The sequence below is a fragment of the Rhinoraja longicauda genome, chromosome 33, assembly GCF_053455715.1.
Source record: "Rhinoraja longicauda isolate Sanriku21f chromosome 33, sRhiLon1.1, whole genome shotgun sequence".
Classification (NCBI taxonomy): Eukaryota; Metazoa; Chordata; class Chondrichthyes; order Rajiformes; family Arhynchobatidae; genus Rhinoraja; species Rhinoraja longicauda.
Window position 1 is genome coordinate 6,510,104 of NC_135985.1, and position 25,355 is coordinate 6,535,458.

At 45.7% G+C, this 25,355-nt stretch overlaps 1 protein-coding gene across 1 annotated transcript in view; it reads left to right on the forward strand.

Annotated features, from left to right (window-relative positions):
• The window catches only part of LOC144609028 (WD repeat-containing protein 72-like), a 153,111-nt gene that overhangs the window by 60,750 nt on the left and 67,006 nt on the right, over positions 1 to 25,355 (forward strand). Inside the window, exon 14 of the mRNA XM_078427349.1 lies at positions 20,923 to 21,773. Coding sequence (XP_078283475.1) covers positions 20,923 to 21,773 — 851 coding nt within the window. The remainder of the gene's footprint in view (positions 1 to 20,922; positions 21,774 to 25,355) is intronic.

Below are 25,355 nucleotides of genomic sequence, written 5' to 3' on the forward strand. Positions count from 1 at the left end.
AACTCTACCGCTGTGCCGCCCGTGAATTGGACATGGAACAATGAAATTATTGTTACAATCTATAGACGACACCTAGATGTGCACCTAAACTGAATGGTCTTTTTATTCAAATCTTTTTAACATCACCCAAATATGAATTGGAATTAATTTTGGACTTCGGTTGAGGCAGCAAGTGTGGCAGTGAGAGGATTGAACTTGCTCCAAGGCGGTAGGTAACATGTATGTGGACACCGCCTGCTTATACATCACCATAATGGGAGACATCCGCCCAACAGAGGCAGCATGCGCAGTGCACGAGTCGTGTCCGTCCCCCCCCCCCCCCCCCCCCCCCCCCCCACACTTTGATTGCTTGTCTCTGCTTTTGTCTGAAACCACTTTCCCCAACAATTGGCTGGGAAATACAAAAGAGAAAACTTAGACTTCACGCTGCCGTGACTTCTTCAACTCTGCCTTTGTGGGCGCGTGTGCCGACGTAATCTCTTTTGTTGGCGGAGCTGGTAGTGGGGAGATTTTTAAGCAGTGTGACAAATTCGGTTGAACCGCAGTGTCAGTGCATCTGTGTGGTGAATGTGAATGTGTAAGAAGGAACTGCAGATGCTGGTTTAAACCGAAAATAGACACAAAATGCTGGAGTAACTCAGCGGGACAGGCAGCATCTCTGGAGAGTAGGAATGGGTGACGTTTCGGGTCGAGACCCTTCTTCATATGTCACCCATTCCTTCTCTCCCGAGATGCTGCCTGTCCCGCTGAGTTACTCCAGCTTTCTGTGTCTATCATTGGTGAATGTGAATAACCTTTTCACTGGATGTTAAAAGCAAACATTTTTAGGTGGCCGTTCAGTTGATATCGTGAAAATATGCAACCTGCTCAGTGCGTTGTGCAGGAAGGAACTGCAGATGCTGGTTTAAACCAAAGATAGACACAAAAAAGCTGGAGTAACTCAGCGGGACAGGCAGCATCTCTGGAGAGAAGGGATGGGTCCTGAAAAAGGGTCTCGACCCGAAACATCACCCATTCCTTCTCTCCAGGGATGTTGCCTGTCCCGCTGAGTTACTCCAGCTTTTTGTGTCGATCTTTCTGTTCAGTGCTTTGGTGGGCTGTGAAACGTGTCTTGTGCGGACCAGGGCTTTGACTGAAGTGAAGTTGATGATTTTTGTGGTGAAGCACCATTTGAATAGTGTGCGGAGAGAACACTTATGGTCCACTTGACAGGAGTCCTTGTTGTAAATGGTGCAATTTGACTCCAGCTGTTAAACAGTGTCTTTGACAACAACCAAATAGCAAGGAGATGGTTTACTGTGCCACGCACACACACAAAAAAATCAATATTTGGCTCTTGTACTCAGCAATCTGCTTTTTGTTGTGACGATTTATATGAGAAAGCCTTTCATTTTCCGCAGGAATGTGGTGTAATTGTATAGTTTTGTGCTTGGGCTCTAATTTTATCATTGAATTAAACCCCATGCTGAGCCATTCTGCGGCTTAGTGTTTTTCATCGGGGCTCCGAATCTCAGCTCCAGACCAGCGCACAGAGTTGCAGTTTCAACTATTCTGTGGGGTTGGGAATGCTCAGTGAGCACGTTAAACAATAAAGCATAAAGAAAGTTGTGATGGGCACTCTTAATTAAAAAAAAAGGATATTTCCAAATTAAACTGCAGCCTTAGTCCTTCGAAACTGATGATTATACTTAAAAACAGATATATATGCACAGACTCTTTCACCTCATGGTAAGGGGAATGAGAAAAACAAAATGACACAGGCTTAAGGTGTGAGGGGCAAGATTTAGTTGACAGATATAACGTGGAAACGTGGCCCATTGACCCAACAAGTCCACGCCGACCATCGATCACCTACACACTAGTTTTATATCCTACAGACTTGGGGCAATTTAACCTATAAATCTGAGGGACAACTTTTTCAGTGTGGTGGGTATATGGAACGAGCTGCCAGAGGAGGTAGTTGAGGCAGGTACAATTACAGCATTTAAGAGACACTTGGACAGGTACATGGTACATGGATAGGAAAGGTTGAGAGGGATATAGGTCAAACGTGGGCAAATGGGACTGGTTTAGATGGGGCATCTTGGTCGGCATGGACTTGGGCTGAAGGGCCTGTTTCTATGCTATATGACTCTATGACTGCAGAGAATAGGTGCGGTCAATGTTTGCTTTTACTTGCCTCGATCTATTTGTAAAATTGCAAATTTTAATTTCCATTGAATCTCAATGAATAAGACCTTTCTCTATTCATTCTTAAATATTAACTAGTCATAGTTTCATAACTTGTATCATTTTCAGGTGTGGCAAGGGCAGGAAATGGACTGAATATTTAAAGTGGAAGCCTTCTCTTCCAACCGGGCAGCACAGTGGCGCAGCGGTAGAGTTACTGTCTCACAGTGCCAGAGACCCGGGTTCGATCCTGATTACGGGTGCTGTCTGTTCGGAGTGTGTACGTTCTCCCCGTGACCGCGTGGGTTTTCTCTGGGTGCTCCGGTTTCCTCCCACACTCCAAAGTCATGCAAGTTTGTAGGTTAATTGGCTTGTAAATTGTAAACTGTCCATAGTGTGTAGGATAGTGCCAATTACGGGGTGGTCACTGGTCGGCGTACACTCGGTGGGCCGAAGGGCCTGTTCCAACGCTGTATCTCTAAAGTGTCTAAAGTGCTCACATGGTCCAAAAGGGCCGAATGGCCTCCTTCTGTGTCATTACGATTGGAAGATAGTATAAGTTGTGTCTGTGTACCTCTTTGCACTGATCTGTTAGATACATGATCGACCAAGAGGAAAAATCAAGGACTACTCAATCCACATGGTAATTTTTCATAAAAACTCCATTGTGTGTTGTAAGTGCCCCATAACGTAGAAATGGACAACATCTACAATTCTCTGCAATTTCTTATGGGGCTTGGGCAGAGCTGTTCCCAAACCAAACTGTGATACGACCCAAAAGTATGCTATCTATGAAGCACGCTGGAGACGTGCTGAATTTCCTGTCTCCTCGGAAGGTCCAGTTCCGAAGATTTGTCTCTCCTTTCCCATAGTTGCAGTAGGTCCATGCCTCTGTCATTGTGTCGTCCGAAGGTCCTCTCTGTCTTAGTCGGGACCAAGCCATCGGTTGAGCACCCCCTCTGCAGTCACCAGGAGCGGAGAAATAAGCCAATCCACAAAATATTTAAACACCCCTTTCAGTATTCAGAGCACGCCATTGAAATTCTGCAGGAAAGCAGACAAAGATGGACTAGTCCCCCTTGCATGTTAAACGGTGCTTTGTTATCACTTCATTCTCATTCATAATCTATATTTAATTATGTGGAATCACAGTAGGCAGTTCTACTTTATGATACTAAAAATTAATCTTGACATCTGAAAAGGTGCATCACAGTGAGCCATTTAAAGGACTGCAGGAGTAAAATTATATTCAGACTTTGTTCATTTTTCCACTTCTGTCCTCAGACAATCTCCCTGCCGAGCAGAGGGATCATTGAGTTTAGTTTAGTTTGTTTGAGAGATATAGCGTGTAAACAGGCCCTTCAGCCCAAGGACTCCGTGCCGACCAACGATCGCCCGTACACTAGTCAAGTCAAGTCAAGTCATGCACTATGTTATCCCAGTTACGAGTTCTTCACACTTGGAGAAGCCAATTAACCTACAAACCTGTACGTCTTTGGAATGTGGGAGGAAACCGGAGCACCCGGAGAAAACCCACGCGGTCACAGGGAGAACGTACAAACTCCGTACAGACAGGACCCGTGGTCAGGATCGAACAGGGGTCTCTGGTGCAGTGTGGCAGCAACTCTACTGCTGCGTCACTGTGCTCCTATAACTTAACTGGTCATTTAACCAATGAGCTGGGAAGTTGACAGAGCAAAATGGCCTCCCTGATATTAGTACGGAAGTGTAAACAAAATAAATCTTCCGTCGCTTCTCCCCCCACCCCCCCCCCCCCCCCCCCCAATCCATTATCCACCCTCAGATGGGAGAAGAAGTTGCTTATTCTGCTTCTTACGTCAAGGAAAAAAGTTGTGCAGCAAGGATTGCGCCAAGATTGGTTTTATAAAGTGGATTTGTGTTTCTTTTATTCTGCGTAATAGAGTCATGCAGCCCAGAAAAAGGCTCTTCGGCCCAACTGGTCCATGCCGACCAAGATGCTCCATCTAGTTTAGTTTATTGTCAAGGTACAGGGAAAGCTGTTTGCGTACTACCCAGGCAAAGGGAAGGACTATACAATCTAAGATAGTGCTGTGTTGGCCCATGTGCACATCTGCATCTCTACCCCTTGACATCGTCCAAATGCTGGCAGAGTTTGCAAAATAGTTTCCTACTGATTTTTCTCTCCTTTTGCCAGGTTCCCCATCTGGTGAGAAAACGCCATGTCTACTTGATTTCCACATTGTGCAAAATGCCTCCTTTCCCCATTGAATATTTATGGTGGCAACTTTCAGTGTATGGTATTCATCGTGCAACAAAGAGAATTCAATCAAAAATTCGAATCTCTTTGAAGAAGTACCTGTCCAAATGTACCTGTCCAAATGTAGCGTTAGAGCTACTGCCTTACAGCGCCAGAGACCCGGGTTCGATCCTGACTTCGGGTGCTGTCTTTTACAGAGTTTGTACGTTCTCCCCGTGACCTGCATGGGTTTTCTCCGACATCTTCGGTTTCCTCCCACACTCAAAAGACGTACGGGTTTGTAGGCTAAATGGCTTGGTATAAATGTAAAATTGTCCAAGGTAGGTGTAGGTTATTGTTAGTGTGCAGGGATCACTGGGCAGTGTGGACTTGGTGGGCCAAAGGGGCCTGTATTTGCACTGTATCTCTAAACTAAATAAACTAACATTGTACTTAGAAACTACAGTAACTTACCCCTAAAAAAAAGCATGAAACATTCTACAGAATAGAGTGGAGGATAGGAGGAGTTTAGAGATACAGCATGGAAACCGGCCCCTCGGCCCACCGAGTCCACACGGACCATCAATCACCCGTGCACACTAGTTATCCCCCTGCACACTAGGGACAATTTATAGAGGCCAATTAACCTACAATCCTGCACGTCTTTGGATATTGAAGTCCAAGGGAGGGTGGCAAATTGGTCGCCATTTTTTTCTTGTGGCAGGAATAAAAGAATAATCATGTTTGAGGGGTATTTTTGTGATAGGAAGCCCATGTGCTACCAGTGGCCTCCCACACGACTCATTACTCAGTCCCTTGCTTTTCATAAAAAAGTATTTATTAAAAAAATTAGACTTAAATGCAGGCAACAAGATTGGGAAGTTTACATTTGATGCAAAATTTGGTTGAGTGGTTGACAAAGCAGAGATGAGGGGCAATGATGTATACTACAGGAGGGGGATCGGGTCATTTGGGTAGAGAAATGACAAAAGAAACTCCAGTCAAGTGTGAGGTAAAAAAACAAACCCCAAAGTGCTGGAGGAACTCAACGGGTCAGCAGCATCATTAAATGACATCGACTTCCTCCAGCTCTTTGTTATTTGGCTCCATATTCCAGCATCTACAGTTCATTGTGTCTGCAACCTTCCTTTCATGTTACTTGGATACTCACGAGCAAACTTACAGATCTGTGTTTGTGTGGAGTTATAGGATACAGACATATCTGAGTGTAAAGGAAATAACAGTCTTAGTTTAGTTTCGTTTTAGAGATACAGCTTGGAAACAGGCCCGTCGGCCCACCGAGTCCGTGCCAACCAATGATCACCCATACACAAGGTTCTATCGCACACACTAGGGACAACTTACCAAAGCCTATTAACCTACAAACTTGTACGTCTTTGGAGTGTGGGAGGAAACCGGAGCACCTGGAGAAGACTCACGTGGTCACAGGGGGAACGTACAAACTCCATAATGACGACGCCCTTGGTCCGGATCGAACCTGGGTCTCTGGTGCTGTACGGCAGCAACTCTACAGCTGTGCCACTGTGCTGCCTCTAGTATGCCACCAGCCCTGGTGTGGTATTGACAACTATCTGCGCAAGGCTTTCTTGCCTCTTATTTAAGTAGCCGATGTTTTGTCCTATTCTGCGTGTCAACATTTTTCAGCTAAATGCCATAGAGTGTTACAGTGTGGAAACAGGCCCTTTGGCCCAACTTGCCCACACCAACCGACATGTCCTATCTACACTAGTCCCACCTGCCTGCGTTTGGCCCGTATCCCTCCAGACCTGTCCTTTCCATGTACCTGTCCAAATGTTTGCTTGAAAAGATAGCATCATGTCCTCGAGGTTCCATTGGACCTAGATGCGTGCGCTCGGTGACCCTGCAGCCGGGTTCCAACAACCGTCTCCATTGTTGGGCATCTTGTCGACTTGGCTTGCATATTCACGGAATGAGGACAGAGGTTAGAAGGAGAGGAGGATAACTTCCTCTGAGTTACTCCAGCTTTATGTGTCCATCTGAGGCAGGGGTGGGGGTGTATAGTGATGTGTGTGTGGGAGAGTAACTGAGTGGTGCACTGTCTGAGAATGGGGCTTGAAGTCAAGTCACCAAGGAAGAGAGGTTGAAGGGATTATTCAGTGAGAATTAACGCTTTGGGTTGGGTGGTGGGAAGGCAACCTTCAGGAAGGATCATGGCCTGGGATAAAAGTGTAAGCTAACGTCCAATGTTCCCTCATTTGGCCTATATCCCTCCAGACCTTTCTTATCCATGTACCTTATAAATGTTATTATTGTACCTCTCTTAACTACCTACACTGCCAGCTCATACCATTTATCTACCACCTTCTGTGTGGAACAGGTTGCCCCTCGGGTTCCTTTTAAATAACATAACATAACATAACATAACATAACAACACTTTATTGTCACTCGGCACAACACCGAGCGAAATTTCAGCAGTCACACAAAATACAGCAAAAAGAAAAGAACACAGGACACCCGACCCCAACACAAACATCCATCACAGTGACTCCAAACACCCCCTCACTGTGATGGAGGCAACAAAACTTCCCCTCTCTTCCCCCCGCACCCACGGACAGGCAGCTCGACCCCTACCGAGGCAAACGACACGCACAGCCCCCTTCCTCTCTCATCTTAAACCGGACATCTCATGTCCTCTGGCTCTTGACATCATTTCCCTGGGTAAAAGACTCTGTGCATTCACCTTATCTATTCCTGCCATGATTTTACACACCTCTCAGATCACCCCTCAGCGTACTGTGTGATTCTTGCTCAGAAACATGGACTATTTGACCACTGAAGTCTCAAACATCTTCACCGAGGAGAGGGTGTCTACAGTGTAGACAGCAATGATTAATACTGCCAGGGACAATAGACAATAGGTGCAGGAGGAGGCCATTCGGCCCTTCAAGCCAGCACCGCCATTCAATGTGATCATGGCTGATCATTCTCAATCAGTACCCCGTTCCTGCCTTCTCCCCATACCCCCTGACTCCGCTATCCTTAAGAGCTCTATCAAGCTCTCTCTTGAATAGTTTCTTCCCAGCTGTTATCAGGCAACTGAAACATCCTACCTCCAACTAGAGAGTGGTCCTGACTTACCATCCACCTCATTGGAAGACCCTCGGACTACCTTTAATCGGACTTTACTGGACTTTATCTTGCACTAAACGTTATTCCCTTTATCCTGTATCTGAACAATGTGGACGGCTCGATTGTAATCACTATAGTCCTTTCTCTGACTAGATAGCATGCGACAAAAAGGCTTTTCACTGTACCTTCCTTGGGACAGGTGACAATAATAATAATCTAAACAATTTGTAGTTTATTATTTAAAATGAACTACCCATTAGAGCATGTTCTGAAGTCTGTACCACAATCTAAGATCAAGTGGGTGAAATGATGATCAGAGCCTGTGCTCCCCTCTCCGACGAGAGTTCTGCGACATCCTCTCTCACTGCTCCCCCTCTGTGATGCCTCCTGCTATAACCTCTCATTTTCCTTATCCCTAACCAGACTGAAGAAGGGTCTCGACCCGAAGCGTCACCCATTCCTTCTCTCCGGAGATGCTGGCTGTCCCGTTGAGTTACCCCAGCATTTTGTGTCTATCATCAGAGACCTCTTCAACTGTTTTACAAACGGAAAACGATAAGTTTAATTTCCCCAAATGCGCAACTGTACAAGAACGGCGTTGGACACGAGCATTGCCTTTGTGAACGCTTCCCAGTCTCACATTCCAGATTCTGGTTTTGTGTGTGGCCCTGTGGTATTGATCTTCCCATGAAGAGAGGCCGTGCTCTTCATAAGACAGTCATGTAATGTAAATGAAGATGGAGGATTGCATTTTAGTTCCCAGCACTAAAGACTTTCATTCGTTGCTTGAAAATCTCCCGCGTGCTGTAACCACCAATTTGGCGTCGGCTTACAGAATGTGAAGGTGATAAATTAAAGATGGGACTGTACAAAAAGCCTGCTATATAGGCAACTGCAAGACAGGTGGCAGCTGCCCCATAGATATAGCAGAGGCTGCTTCAGCCAACAACACCAGGAGACTTGGGCAAGAAGTTACAAACAGCACGGCTCCTATTATACTGTACAAAAAGCTGGAGTAACTCAGCGGGACAGGCAGCATCTCTGGAGAGAAGGAATGGGTGACGTTTAGGGTCGAGACCTTTCTTCTGAAGAAAGGGTCTTCTTCATATAGAAACATAGAAACATAGAAAATAGGTGCAGGAGTAGGCCATTCGGCCCTTCGAGCCTGCACTGCCATTCAATATGATCATGGCTGATCATGACATACGAAGGGTCTCGAACCGAAACGTCACCCAATCCTTCTCTCCAGAGATGCTGCCTGTCCCGCTGAGTTACTCCAGCTTCTTGTGTCCATTTGCAGTTTAAACCAGCAATTGGAGATCATTTTTCAATGTTCTATAGATTCAGGATCAGTTCCTGTGGATTGGAGGATAGCAAATGTTATCCCACTTTTTAAGAAAGGAGGGAGAGAGAAAACAGGTAATTATAGACCAGTTAGTCTGACATCAGTGGTGGGGAAGATGCTGGAGTCAATTATAAAAGACGAAATTGCTGAGCATTTGGATAGCGGTAACAGGATCATTCCGAGTCAGCATGGATTTACGAAGGGGAAATCATGCTTGACAAATCTACTGGAATTTTTTGAGGATGTAACTAGGAAAATTGACAGGGGAGAGTCAGTGGATGTGGTGTACCTCGACTTTCAGAAAGCCTTCGACAAGGTCCCACATAGGAGATTAGTGGGCAAAATTAGAGCACATGGTATTGGGGGTAGGGTACTGACATGGATAGAAAATTGGTTGACAGACAGAAAGTAAAGAGTGGGGATAAATGGGTCCCTTTCGGAATGGCAGGCAGTGACCAGTGGGGTACCGCAAGGTTCGGTGCTGGGACCCCAGCTATTTACGATATACATTAATGACTTAGATGAAGGGATTAAAAGTACCATTAGCAAATTTGCAGATGATACTAAGGTGGGGGGTAGTGTGAATTGTGAGGAAGATGCAATAAGGCTGCAGGGTGACTTGGACAGGTTGTGTGAGTGGGCGGATACATGGCAGATGCAGTTTAATGTAGATAAGTATGAGGTTATTCACTTTGGAAGTAAGAATAGAAAGGCAGATTATTATCTGAATGGTGTCAAGTTAGGAAGAGGGGATGTTCAACGAGATCTGGGTGTCCTAGTGCATCAGTCACTGAAAGGAAGCATGCAGGTACAGCAGGCAGTGAAGAAAGCCAATGGAATGTTGGCCTTCGTAACAAGAGGAGTTGAGTATAGGAGCAAAGAGGTCCTTCTACAGTTGTACCGGGCCCTGGTGAGACCGCACCTGGAGTACTGTGTGCAGTTTTGGTCTCCAAATTTGAGGAAGGATATTCTTGCTATTGAGGGCGTGCAGCGTAGGTTCACTAGGTTGATTCCCGGAATGGCGGGACTGTCGTATGTTGAAAGGCTGGAGCAATTAGGCTTGTATACACTGGAATTTAGAAGGATGAGGGGGGATCTTATTGAAACGTATAAGATAATTAGGGGATTGGACACATTAGAGGCAGGAAACATGTTCCCAATGTTGGGGGAGTCCAGAACAAGGGGCCACAGTTTAAGAATAAGGGGTAGGCCATTTAGAACGGAGATGAGGAAGAACTTTTTCAGTCAAAGAGTGGTGAAGGTGTGGAATTCTCTGCCTCAGAAGGCAGTGGAGGCCAGTTCGTTGGATGCTTTCAAGAGAGAGCTGGATAGAGCTCTTAAGGATAGCGGAGTGAGGGGGTATGGGGAGAAGGCAGGAACGGGGTACTGATTGAGAGTGATCAGCCATGATCGCATTGAATGGCGGTGCTGGCTCGAAGGGCTGAATGGCCTACTCCTGCACCTATTGTCTATTGTCTATTGTCTAACTGCAGTTCCTTGCGACACAGCTCCTATCACTGTGGATGAGTGGCACTTTGAGGGAGCGAGTGTTTTATACTAACATTTAATTTAGCAGCAGCTCATAGATTATGAAGTGTGGGGATTGGAGACACTACAGCTTTAATATCGAATTGGTTACAGGTTGATTAAAAAAAAATTGAATTCCATGACCTAGATTTTCAAGGGAAGTGCGCTGGTGTTATCGGTAAATTGCAGAGGAGCTTTCTCTGAAGTCTCTGGTGCCTGATCAGTGTGGACTTCACCCTTGCCCATACCCTTCAAAGACGCGGCGAGACTGCACTCACTGCGGGCCTGTCTGCTGTCGTTAGCCTTGGGACATTTATGGCGACAATCGAAGGCGAAATATCAAATGCTACCAAACACAAAGCTTGCCCTCTGGCTCGGATGCGCGAAGCAAGGTACTAACGGTACAGTGGCTGATTTAGAAAGTTTACAAGTTTGGATTGAATCTTGGACAGACGGCCTTTGATGTTTAAACTCTATTATTGACTGACTGCGAGGTTAGGTTTGGAGGGGGGGAAAAAACTGCAGATGCTGGTTTAAATCAAAGGTAGACACAAAATGCTGGAGTAACTCAGCGGCACAGGCAGCATCTCTGGAGAGAAAAGTCAAGTCAAGTCAATTTTATTTGTATAGCACATTTAAAAACAACCCACGTTGACCAAAGTGCTGCACATCTGATTAGGAAAGGAATGGGTGATATTTCGGGTCGAGACCCTTCTTCAGTCTCGATCCGAAACGTCACCCATTCCTTCTCTCCAGAGATGCTGCCTGACCCATTGAGTTACTCCAGCATTTTGTGTCTGTCTTTGATTTAAACCAGCATCTGCAGTTCCTTCCCTACTCATTGGACTGTATCATGCTGAAAGCTGGGGTTGCGGCCCTATTTGTTCCTCAAAGACTGCACCCCATATTCATTGATGAGCGGCAGGAAACAAGGCACAAAATGTAAAGCAAAAGTAGCCCAGTGACTCCAGTGAATAGGGTTGTTTGTTGGCTTTGTTCATGTATTTGTCTGTTGTTCAAAAACCCAGTTCAGAGCTGGAAAAATATACCCGGCCCTCTTTGTAACACATCGAGCCATCTGCTCCGTTCAGTGAAACACGCAGAGTTTTAAGAAGATCAGCCTGTGCTTGTCGCCACAAAAGTGGTGCCGCGCGGTGCAGCTTATCAAACCCCTTGAATAACACTTCAAAAAATCACAATGCCTCACTTTTTTTCCTGCCACTTTGCTTTCATCATAACACTGCCAATCCCATTCGCTTTTCGAACAAATATACAAAGCGAGTCGACAAACAGAAGCAGTTTTGTCACCAAACTCTTTACGTCTTACCTCTCGAAGAACACCCAACTTTCTTTTTTTGTTCTCAGCTGAGTGGAGTGCGCTACATTGACTCGCGGATTACCATTAGAGACTGTTGTACTCCAGAGGCAGACAGAAACGAACAGCTTTGGGGCCCAAATGCCGTGGACAAATGACCGAAATGTAATTTAACTATGGAAATTAGATCTGCAACTCTGGTAGTGCTGGGCAGCATAAACACAAACGACAAACCATCATCAAGAATGCACAAATGTCAAATTAGGACAATGATTGAGAGTTTTGTTGTCATTCGGCTACGAAGTTTCCCACCATGAAAATATGAAAGAGGCAATGTTATATTTTGAATGTAACGATTAAATCCTGCAATGTAGACTTTTAACTGGATCGGTGTTGGGATGGGTTTGAATGGAATGGGATTTTATTAAATTTATCCTTCACAATTTACCCTTGCAAACCATGTTCAAGAACCCGGGAACAATGTCGTTCATCTTTATTTTGTGGTCTTTAGAGTAGTTTGCAGCAAGGTGTCCATCTGTTCATTTGAGATTGCACTAAGTAGCAAATGGTCAATGGATATTAACTGACAGAGGTCAAAAGGGCCTCTTGACCCTTTGGGTTGTGACTGAAGCGGGTGCAACGTGAAGGCGTGACCTACAGCAGCGTAAAAATTGCCAATGCTGTCATTGCCTTAATTAGTAACGATAGCAGGAGTGCCTGGCGAAATTATCGGTGAGAGACAACAAAGGTGTCCAATATAGTAATTTATTACCAGTCAGTTGGTTTTGTGCAATAGGTTGTATCCCCCCAGCCGTGGTTCAGGAAAGCTTTAAAAAGAAAAGGCACTCTAGCACTTAAATGAAAATAGATGCCCTGCTGCTATCAGAGATGCTTGATGGCTTGAAGATCGCCCGTGCCATTAGCTTGGTAGTGTTTGCTCTATTGTAAACCCAACTCCTTGTGTTGCTACCGAGGATCAGCTGAAAACTGAGGGTGTTCTCGCCTCTCTCTCTCTCTCTCTCTCTCTCTCTCTGTCTCTGTCTCTGTCTCTCTCTCTCTCTCTCTGTCTCTCTCTCTGTCTCTGTCTCTGTCTCTGTCTCTGTCTCTGTCTCTGTCTCTGTCTCTGTCTCTGTCTCTGTCTCTGTCTCTGTCTCTGTCTCTCTCTCTCTCTCTGTCTCTCTCTCTCTCTCTCTCATTTGTGCCGCCGATCACTGGGCTGCTGTCCTGTGGGGTATGTTTGTGGATTCAGTCGTTGCCCCTTCTCGGTCCCGAGCCACACCTCGCTCGGGAGAAAGGATTTGAGAGGAGTCGACTGATGCTTTCATTCTTCAGCGTCACGGCTGTCGTTAAGGGGGAGTTTTGTTTCTTTCTTCATCGCTGAGTGACCCCCTTCTGTATCTAATCAGCAGAAGAGCTGACCGGATGGACAGAGATGCAGATGAGGCAGAGGCACTTGTAATGCCTGCAGAGCTCTAGTGGTGCCAGTGTGAGACCAGCCCATGTTTCACACCCCGAAAGAGCTTTTTCCATTCCCCTTCCTCTTCCAGTTACTTTCACCTTGATCTCAGCCCGAGTGTTTCCTGTAATGGTCAGGGTCAGAAGAAGGCTCTAACAGGGTCAAACGGGCTGTGCGCAAATACATTGTCATAATCTGATTGAGAAGCGCCTACATTTCAATGTCCTGCAAAAGAGTTTAAGGAGCTGTTTTATGCTGTTCCATTAACTGGCGATAAACGAACATGGCACAAATTTGGTTACTTTTGCCACACTCTCTGCGTAGAAACTTTGCTTTCTGTGTTAGACGAACAAAATCTAATTTGAGTATTTAGGAAATTCAGTACTTGCAAAGGCAGCTGAGAGATAATTCAATCAAAATCAGTAACAAATGCCAGAACTAAAACACTCTGAATGTGCAGAGTAATTTATAAGCACGTCTCGATATTGTCCAATTTAGCTTTTGGCAACAAAAGTCCTCACAAATGCATGTTGCTTTAATGAGAACTTTTCTAAATGCCAAGTAATTGACTAAACTTTGCAACAGAAACTTTGCAATTTGAAACAGGCAGGCGGAAACATGATCTTATAGGGAGTGGGATGATATGGAAGGGCAGTCTTGAGGGATTTCTGCACAATGCACTCGGTCTTCTGAGCTTCTCCATATTATTGTTTCTTCGTGAGTTTCGCAAAGAACCCTCAACCTTTTACAATGTGGGCTAGTTCTTTTTTGCATTTACATTTTGGTTTTCTTTCTCCACGTCAGCCTGAGGCAGAGGCCACTGGAGAACCATCTGCTGAGGAGAAGTGGAAAGGCCAGGCCAAGCCTGACATCTGGCATTGCTAGACTCCACGTCCCCTTGAGCTCAATAGAGGTCCACTCTCAAGTATCGATTAAGCCAATACCTTGGGTGCCATATGGCTTAGGGAAAAGCACCCAAGGGAAGGTTGGCCTTTCCTGAAACCGAGCATGACCTTTTTTGTAACGGGGGCAATCTCATTGCCGACATTAAAAAGGCCAGGTTTTGTGAAATCAAGTGCAAAGCAACATGTTTCGTTTAGTTGAGAACTACAGCACGGAAACAGGCCCTTCGGCCCACCGAGTCCACGCCGACCAGCGACCCCCGCACATTAACACAACCCTACACACACTAGGGACAATTGTACATTTATACGGTTATGCCAAGTCAATTAATCTGCAAACCTGTACACCTTTGGAGTGTGGGAGGAAACTGAAGAGCTCTGAGAAAACCCACGCAGGTCACATGGAGAACGTACAACCTCCGTCCAGACAGCACCCGTAGTCAGGATCGAACCCGGGTCTCAGGCGCTGTGGGGTGCTCTGGTGCTATCTATGGGTATTGTGTTTACTGGCCAATTAAGCTGCCTCATGTAAGAATTTTGCTGTTCTGTTGGCGATGCATATGACAATCAAACACTCTGCACTCTAGACTCTCTCTTGACTCTTGAAGAGGGATAATATTCTCCTGGGACACAGCGTAAGGGACCGAGGGGTGACCTCATTCATTGAGGTGTGCAAGATCAAGAGGGCCATGGATAAAGTGAACACGCACAGTCTTTTTCCTGGGGTAGAAGATTGTAAGAGGAGAGGCTACGGGCTTAAGGTAAGAGGGGAGGGATTTAAGAGGGACCTCAGGGGCAACCTGTTCACCCAGATGGCGTTCCGTATCTGGAATGAGCTGCCAGAAGATGCTATAGAAGCAGATACAATTATCATTTTTAATTATATATGGATAGGAAAGGTTTAAGAGGCCAAATGCAGGCAAATGGGTCCAGCCCATTATGCTAACTTGGTTGGCATGGACAAGGTGGGCCAGTACGTTCTCCCTGTGACCACGACGGTTTTCTCCGGGTGCTCCGGTTTCCTCCACATTCCAAAGATGTGCAGGCTTGTTGGTTAATTGGCTTTGGTAAAAAAAAAGTAAATTGTCCCGAGTGTGTAGGCCAAGGAGTATGGGGTTATCGATGGTCGGTGCCGACTCGGTGGGCCAAAAGGCCTATCGCCGTATCTCTAAAGTCTAAAGGCACTCTGGACTTTGATTTAGCCCTATTCTGGTCACTTAATATTGTGGTTATTAATGAATTGTATAATTGATTATTATATATTATCAGTGGTACTGCTTTTACGGACTTGTTAAGCTGCAGCAAGTAAGAATTTCATTGTTCCGTTGCCATATGACAATTAAACACCTTGACTCCCTTGATTCCACAGTGTGCCATTTCTCCAGATCTGAAGTTATCTTTGTCTTGGTGTGGAACTCAGTTCAGTTTTGTTTATTATCAGGTGTACAAGTGACAAGCTTTTGTTGCGTGCTAACCAGTCAGTGGAAAGACAATACATGATTACAATCGAGCCATTTATTCAAAGTTGTCAAGAATTCCCAGGCTGAATCTTTTAGTTTGGTTTAATTTAGAGATACAGCGTGGAAACAGGCCCTTCGGCCCACCGAGTCCGTGCTGACCAGCGATCCCTGCACATTAACACTATCCTACACACACCAGGGACAATTTTTACATTTACCAAGCCAATTAACCTACATACCTGTACGCCTTTGGAGTGTGGGAGGAAACCGAAGATTTTGGAGAAAACCCACGCGGTCACGGGGAGAACGTACAAACTCCGTACAGACAGCACCCGTAGTTGGGATCGAACTCGGGTCTCGGGTGCTGCAAGCGCTGCAAGGCAGCAACTCTACCGCTGCACCACCGTGACGCCCTTTCATTAAAAATAATCAGTTCTTGAAAGATTCCCCATGAGTTGGTAAGGTAAATAATGCTTTGAAAATTCTCATTCTTTTTTTTTTTTAGATTTTTTTTTAGATTTTAGATTCTACAGCGCGAAAATAGGCCCTTTCGGCCCATCAAGTCCGCGCCGCCCAGCAATCCCTGCACATTAACACTATCCTACACACACCAGGGACAATTTTTACATTTACCCAGTCAATTAACCTACAAACCTGCAGAAGTGTGCAGGAGTGTGGGAGGAAACCGAAGATCTCGGAGAAAACCCACGCAGGTCACGGGGAGAACATACAAACTCCATACAGACGGCGCCCGTAGTCAGGATCGAACCTGAGTCTCCGGCGCTGCATTCGCTGTAAGGCAGCAACTCTATCGCTGCGCCACCGTGCCGCACCTTGTTCACTTGAATGAGAATTCTTTTGTTCCCTGATCATTTCCAGTAAATGTTGGACATTTTCCTGCTCGGTGCTCTTAAATGCCAAGTACGAGCATTAGAGCAAGTAGTCCCTAATCCTTTGGTTTAAGTGTCATTCCTGTTCAAATATTGAACTAGTATTTATCATTCCACAATGTTCCTGAGCTGGTGCCGGCATTTGCAGAGCTCCTGAAATATTAACCAAGGACATTCCTATTTCCTCATTGATTTATTTGGGGAATCTTGGTGATGGCTCAACTATTTACAGCTTGAATTCTGAAAGGTTATTTATAAATTGGTGTAAGATCTTGCTTTGCTTGTATCACAGAATAAGCAAGGGCATTTATCTTTCTGGAAATAAACCAATTTGCCTCATCGTTTAATCCCCGTGCAGTTCCACCACCGATTATCCGGCACCCTTGGTTCCAGAGAGCCTTGCCCCATTATCCTTTTTGCCAGACCAACGGAGGTCACAGCCTGGAGGCCGAGATACTGGCCTGCAAAGTCGGCCTTGGAGGTCGGCTATGGGAACGGATTTGTCGGCTCCAGCCGGGCTGGAGTTCCAGAGCCCCAGCAGATTCGACCCGCCGATCGGCTGCAGAAGTCCCAAAGAGGTCGAGATCGGCTGCCTCACCTGAACTAGGTGCCAGATTTTCGGGGGGACTTCTGGAGGGGATTTCAAGTGCGCTCGTGTATCTATACATCTATAGACCTGTATCGGGATTTTTGCCCTTTGTTTCACTACTTGATGCTTCTTCCACATGTTGACCGCAGGCCCTAAATTATCCTTGAATAGTTTGTTCCTTTGTCAAACATCATATGTACCAAAACAGAACAATGAAATTCTTGCTTGCAGCAGCACAACAGGTCTGTAAACACAGTACTCTGCAGATGGACCTTGTTCAATTGCCATGGTTTTAGTTCATAATGTTCTTTGTTCAAAGTGGAAAGTGCTGGAGGAACTTAATGGGACAGTCAGCATCATCATTTTAGGTTGGGACTCTTCAGACTTAGTCAAAGAGTCAAACAGCATGAAAAACACCTATCTGCGTTCCCATATCCCTCTAAACCTTTCCTATCCTTCTGAAATGAAAGCCATTTATATAACATCTTTCATATTCCTCTGTATTGTAGCTGGCTGAAGGTTTATAGGTTAGTTTAGAGATACAGCGCGGAAACGGGCCCTTCGGCCCACTGAGTTCACACCGACCAGCAATCCCTGCACATTAACACGTCTACACACACCAGGGGCAATTTACACTTATACCAAGTAAATAAACCCAAGCCAATTAACCTACAAACCTGTACGTCTTTGGAGAGTGGGAGGAGACTGACGGGGTCACGGGGAGAATATACAAACTCCGTGCAGACGGCACCCGTAGTCGGGATCGAACCTGGGCCTTGGGCTGTAAACACTGTAAGGCAGCAACTCTACGGCCACGCCACCGTGCCACCTGCACGGCGTATGCAACTGCTTGAGAAAAGCAAGAGAACCAAATCACGTACAGGAGACCATTCACAGCAAATGATGGGGACCAAATCATTTGTCTTTTGTGAATTCAATTGAGGGGAAAATATTGACCTGAGTTAATTACTTGCTCTTTCTTACAGTAGTGAGTGAGATCGTATTGATTCAGGACATCCCAATAGTGCGGCAATCCCTAATCTCATCAGTGGAATTATCAGCCTAAATCTATGTACTCTGTTCTCAGTAGTGGTATGGGTATTGGTTTATTATTGTTACGTACCACTATATCGTGAAAAACCTTTGTGTGCTATCCAGTCAAATTAAATCAAATCAAATCATACCACACATGAGTACAAGCCATAACGAAGTATAACAGGTAGTGCAAAGAGAAAAATACCAGAGTGCAGAATATAGTGTTACAGTATTATAGTGTTACACTTGCAGAGAAAAAGTGCAATGTCCACAATGAGGTAGGTTAGCTTATAGGAGGACTATTCAGTAGTCTGACAACAATGAGGAAGAAGCTGTTCCTGAACACTGAAGGTTTTGTATCGTCTGTTCAATGGGTGGGTGGACAAAAGGAATGGCCGGGGTTAAAAAGTCCTTGATTATGTTGGCTGCTTCCTCAAGGCAACATGAGATGTCGATGGAGTCGATGGTGGGGACTCTGGTCCATGTGATGGACTGGGCTACATCTATAACTGTGCATTGTGGTCCTTTTCAGAGTTGTTCCCAAACCAAGCTGTGATGCAACCCAATAGTATACTTTCCACCGTGCATCTATAGAGGTTGGTAAGAGTTGTGGAGACAAGCCAAACCTCCATCTCCTCAGGCAGTTGAGGCATCAGTGTGTGTTTTAGGCCCAAGCTTCAATGTGGTTGATCCACAACAAATTGTTGGTGATATTTACGTCTAGGAACTTGAAACTTTCATGAGGCGGGATTAGAACTGGTGAAAGCTTCATGGTTGCTTCATAAATTCATAAGTGATAGGAGCAGAATTGACCCATTCGGCCCATCAAGACTACTCCACCATTCAATCATGGCTGATCCATCATTCACTCTTAATCCCAAGCTCCTGCCTTCTTTCTATCACCCCTGACACCCTTACTAATTGAGAATCTATCTATCTCTGCCTTAAAAATATCCATTGACTTGGCCTCCACAGCGTTCTGTGGCAATGAAATCCACAGATTCACCAAGCTTTGACTAAAGAAATTCCTCCTCATCTCCTTCCTAAAGGAACGTCCTTTAATTCTAAGGTATGGACTCTGGTCCTAGACTCTCCCACTAGTGGAAACATCCTCTCCACATCCACTCGATCCAGGTGTAATGGACTCGAAACTGCAACACATCCCGTTTACTTCACTCTTTATTCAAAGTTGATGGATTCAATAATCCATTGTCAACCTTTTAGTTTTACACTGCCAGTCATTGGAGTGAAGGGGAAGGTACAGAGTGCAGAATAAAGAAGGGTCTTGCCCAGAAACGTCTCCTATTCCTTTTCTCCAGAGATACAGCCTGATCCACTGAGTTACTCTGTGTAGCATTTTTTGTCTATCTTCGGTGTAAACCGGCACCTGCAGTTCCTTCTTACGCAGAATATAGTTCTCAGCAATGTAGTGCATCAGTTCCATAGACAAGGTCCAATCACCACAATGGGGTAGAGGTGAATCGGACAGTTAGTTGGTTAGTTAGTTAGTTCGTTTTATTGTCACCGAGGTACAGTGAGGACAGTACCCTAGTTTATGGGAGGACTGTTGATTCCTATCAGGACGCCTGATAGCAAGGGACAAGAAGCTGTTCTTGTGTCTGGTTGCTTGCCAGACCACCAGTGCATTGCATGAGGCTTGCTTTTAAACAGTTAACATTCAAGCAGCATTTCTGCACGCTGTGCTGATGTGGGCTTTCCAGTGAGCTGGTCACAGCTCATTAGTGACATCTTTGGTCAGAGGGGCTTTGGTTCATTGTGATCGGAGCACAATGCCTTTGCCGTTAGCAAGTGATGGCTCACCGGGGCTCGGGGCTGGAGGAAGCTTTGGGCCATTATTTGCGCTTGGCTGGAGGGCAGGTGTGTGCACATGTTGGGAAGATGCCTGCAGATTTCACTGCGGAACAGCATCTGTGATGATCGTTACTCCAAATGCATTATCTTCAGCACAATGTAACACATTGAAGCCAATTTACATTCAAAATAAATACATATAAATATAGGGCGCACATTATTGACCAATAGTTCAGTTTAGTTTAGAGATACAGCGTGGAAACAAGCCCTTCGACCCACCGAGTCCGCGCCGACCAGCGATCCTCGTTACACAAGCACACACTGCACACTGTGGTCAATTTACAATTTTTACCAAAGCCATTTAATCTACAAATCTGTACGTCTTTGTGTGGCCTCTGTAAAAATTGCCCTGAGTGTGTAGGATGTGGACAAAAAAGTGATAAACATAGAACTAGAGGGAATGGGTGATCAATGGTCAGCATGGACTCAGTGGGCTGAAGGTCCTGTTTCCATGCTGTATCGTTCAATCCATCAGAAATCATGCAGACACGGGTATCTTGCGTGAAAGCAATGTGCTGGAGGAACTCAACCAGCCAGGCAGCATCTGTGGAGGGATTGGACAGGTGATATTTCGACACTGAACCCTTTATTTCCCATCAAATTTCTCCAACCTCCTCGCTAGGAACAGGTTAGAGGGGCCAACTAACTTCCTAATCTGTCCAGCTTTGGGGTGTGGGAGGAAACCAGAGCACCCGGAGGAAACCCTCACAGTTACAGGGAGTTTCCATGCTCTATCTCTAAAACTAAAACTGAAAAAGAAAACTAAACCTTTCAGAGTCGCTGTATATTTTGGCTGAAGAAGGGACCCGACCCGAAACGTCACCCATCCTTTTTCTCCAGAGATGCTGCTGTGACCCGCTGAGTTACTCCAGCACTTTGCGTGTACTTTCGGTGTATACCGGCATCTGCAGTTCCTTTCCACACATGTCATTTGTGGCTGCCGTTATTGACTTCCATGCCTCTGTGTTTTTGCATCTGCTGTGAACTTGTGTCGGTCAGCGTTACTTTTTGTTTTGTGTTTTTTAATTGCAGTTTGCGTTTCCCGACCCGGTTCCTCAAGCGTTCACCGTCCAACCGTTGAAGACCAGCTGGAGTGATGGCACCGCCCACGTTTTGTCGTTCGACGTCAGCACCATCTGCGAGCAGCTTCTCTCGCGTCACGAGAAGGAGCCCAAGGCGCAAAGTGCTCAGGTCCAAAGCCACGAGACGCTGAAGCGGCTGGCTAATGTCGACGGCAGAAAACCGCCCCTGTCCTTAAAAAGAAGCAAGGCACCGGCAAACCCCTCGCAGCCAAACGGGTCGGCAGCGAAAGGTCTGGTCCACGAACATTTGTTTTACAATGAGCATTGTGCGGGCGGGTTTGGAAAGGAAGGGGCTGGCATTAGCAAGCACAAGACAAAAGGCAAAGGAACGAAAAAGGTCCCAGCATCAGCGGTGAGCAAAATGGACGTTGCAATGGCCATGGACGCAGCAAGATTGCTAATCTCCTGTCTCTTTCCCTGGGGCGTGGATCGGGACCTGGATGAAATCTGCATTAAGCATCTGGGTATGTACCAGCCGCGCTGCCCGGTGTCCTTTGGCCTGTGCTCACAGGATGACTTCTTGTCTCTCCATCTACCGGGATGGTACCAGTTCGATCGCGAGATGACAAAGGACCATGTGTTCTGCAGCAAGATATCAAATAAAGTTGTGGAACTTGCAAAACAAGCCTCAAGTATCACCCAAGCTTGTACTACGTCCGTGGCGGAGAGCTTGAATGACAATGCGGATGGAAACTTTCAGTCAGAAATGACGTCCTATTTGGCATCCGTCATTTTGCTGGTCAACCTGCAGATGAGATTGCCTTTCCCGTCCAAGGGGAATGATGTGCAGAACCCTGTGAGGTAAGAACCATTCAGCCTGATCATCTACCTGTACGACAACAGCATCTCTGGAGAAAAGGAATCCTTGATTAGTACGGATGTCAGGGGTTACGGGGAGAGGGCAGGAGAATGGAGTTAGGAGGAAGTGATGGATCAGCCATGATTGAATGGCAGAGTAGACTTGATGGGCCGAATGGCCTAATTCTGCTTCCATCACTTATGAACTAATGAACTTAAGAATAGGTGACCTTTCAGGGTCTGAAAGCCTGAAGAAGGGTCTTGATCCGAAACGTCACCTATTCCTTTTCTCCAGAGATGCTGTCTGACCCGCTGAGTTACTCCAGCCTTGTGTGTCTATCCTCGCTATTATTGTGCTGGACAACCCTCCTTTCTCCGAGGAGATTTGCAATCGTAGGACTGTTGTGATTCATTGTTCTGGGTCTGGCTTCACGTGCCCTTGCTACATCTCCCCTCCGTTGGCACAGGCAACACTTATCCTTCTTACAGGGACAACCCCGCACTGAGCGGCTTCCGTTGCATCTGCAGCAAGAATCCACTCCAGTTATGCCCACAACGACGTGGCCTTGATTCTGAAATCGAAGCCGCACTACTTCCTCCCGATGATAACCACTATCATCTTTGTGCCTGACGATGGATGAAATTCCCTGACAATTTACCCTGCCATTTCCAGTGAGGTTGCAATATTGAAAGCCAGGTCGAATGTAGGTTTCTGTGGTGCTTAATAATTTGGTCCGAGTCTGCTTGTCGTTCGAGCCACACACACACAAATGTATTTAACAGCGCAAGGTTTAAGGATTCACGCAAGGATAAATCCTTTAATGCAACAATTTGATTCTCCTGCCTTTGTGCCAAGTAAGAAACTTACTGCACTTGCAAAGGGCTGTGCATTGGAATAAGCTTCCAGTTTCTGCATAGCCACTGTGAGTGGAACCTCTTATTCTTTGGGGCTACCGAATTAGTAAGTATGCGATGAATCTCTGGAGTCTGAAGACCCGAAATGTCACCTATTCATTTTCTCCAGAGATGCTGTCTGATCCGCTGAGTTAGTCCAGCTTTTGTGTCTATCGTTGGTTTAAACCAGCATCTGCAGTTCCTTCCTACACATGAATCTCAGGGCTGGTTTCATCCTTGCATTGCTTTGAGACTGAACACAGTGCAGAGCATTTTCTGTATTTCCTCTGCTTCCAGAGTATTATCAGCAGTACAAATATTTCCATTCGCTCCATACATGCCGTGAAGGGCTGACGTGCTCTGTTATGCACTCTGAACCCTCCCTCACCTTCATCCATCTATCGTTAAGCTTTATCTTGCCCCTCCTCTCTTCCAGCTTTCTCCCTAGGCCCCACCACAGTCAGTCTGAAGACGTGTCCCTTCGTATTAATGGGCAGCTCAGTGGCGTCAAGAACGAAGGGGGAGGGGGGGATCATTGGGGAAAAAAGGGGTACTTTGTAACTTTGTGGCGCCCTTTATGTGGCGACTCTTTGCATACCTTGGCTAGGCAAAGCAAAGTATCTCTCTGTGACTTGCCACACGTGACAAAAAAAGTATCCAACCTAATCTAATCTAAAAGGCAGGAGAATAGGGTTAATGATAGATCTACCACAATTGAATGGCATAATTCTGCTCCTATGACTTGTGAATTTATAAATCACTATGCAGAATAGAGATGAAGCCGATTAAAATTATATAAACAATAACTTCTGCACAAAACCACATCTTGGGACGGTAAATATTCACCTTTATCCAAACCGTGACAGAAAATCCAATACAGGTAACTATAGAAGCTCTACAAGTTTGACTGATAATTTCATTACCATTTCTAACTTTAATGTGAATAGTTTCGTTGCAAGCAAATTACATTGAATCATCTGGTTAAGGAGGAATTTAATATTTGATGGTATTCTTTTTAACGGGCTAAGCTTGAACCAACAAGCGGGCTGCTGTCTTAGCAACAACTACCCTGTGGATTGTGCAGTGTTTGCTATCTGATAGACTCCAAGCTCCAAGGCGACGATGTAATCTGAAAATAAACATTGCCTCTGTATTTGATAGTAATGTGCAAAGCAGTTGGAGGTACCAATCAATTGCTGAGCGGCACTGAAAATGTCAATGATTCTTGTCAGCGGATATTCCATTAAACCGTATGTTGAAAGGCTGGAGCGATTGGGCTTGTATACACTGGAATTTAGAAGAATGAGGGGGGATCTTATTGAAACATATAAGATAATTAGGGGATTGGACACATTAGAGGCAGGAAACATGTTCCCAATGTTGGGGGAGTCCAGAACAAGGGGCCACAGTTTAAGAATAAGGGGTAGGCCATTTAGAACGGAGATGAGGAAGAACTTTTTCAGTCAGAGAGTGGTGAAGGTGTGGAATTCTCTGCCTCAGAAGGCAGTGGAGGCCAGTTCGTTGGATGCTTTCAAGAGAGAGCTGGATAGAGCTCTTAAGGATAGCAGAGTGAGGGGGTATGGGGAGAAGGCAGGAACGGGGTACTGATTGAGAGTGATCAGCCATGATCGCATTGAATGGCGGTGCTGGCTCGAAGGGCTGAATGGCCTACTCCTGCACCTATTGTCTATTGTCTATTGTAAACCGTGTCCGTTTCTGTGGTGCTGCCCCGATGCAGTTAATATCTCAACACATGAGTTTTTAGTTTTCAGTTTTTTTAGTTTGAGAAGATTCAGCGGGAATTTAGAGGGAATGGACAGGCACTTTTTTTGGGTCGGGACATATCTGAAGAACAGTCCTGACCTGGAACACTGTCTGTCCATCCCCTTCACAGATGCTGCCTGACCCATTCAGTTCCTCCAGCACTTATGTGTTTTTAATGTAGTTTAGGGATGCAGCGCGGAAACAGGCCCTTCGGCCCACCGAGTCCGCACCGGCCAGCGACTATCCCCACACACTGACACTATCCTACACGCACTAGGGACGATTTGCATTCATGCCCAAGCCAATTAACCTACAAACCTGTATGTCTTCGAAGTGTGGGAGGAAACCAAGGTTCCCGGAGAAAACCCACGCAGGTCACGGGGAGAACGTACAAACTCCTTACAGGATCAAGCCCAGGTCTCCCATCTTGGAGAATGGGGTTGAGAAGAAAAGAAAGATCAGCCATGGTTGAATGGCGGAGTAGACTTGATGTGCTCCAAGAACTGATGAACTTGTGATATTGAAACAGGATCAGTCCCTGCATTCTGCTTGTCGAGTGCATTGTATGTGTTGGGGGAGGACAGTGGGCCTGCTTTAAGGGCAAAGGTTCCAACTCCATCTTGACACTTTTAGAAAATAGACTGTGGTGACTCCTAAAAGTAATCCATTTCAACTGCTGCAATCCCCCTCCCACTCCCAATGCACCGAGCCCGTGACTAAAAGTAGCCAAATAAACAGTTCTTCCTCAGGTCAGAACCTGACACGAACTTCAAAGAAAAAGCTACTCTTTCAATTTCATGCTGAAACCTGGAATACTCATCCATTTTATTTAGAGACGGGGATGCGAAAAAACTTGGATTATAAAACACTTTAGAAAAATTGACAATATTATGTAACATTGAGTTTCTGTTGGTAGGAACTGGGGAG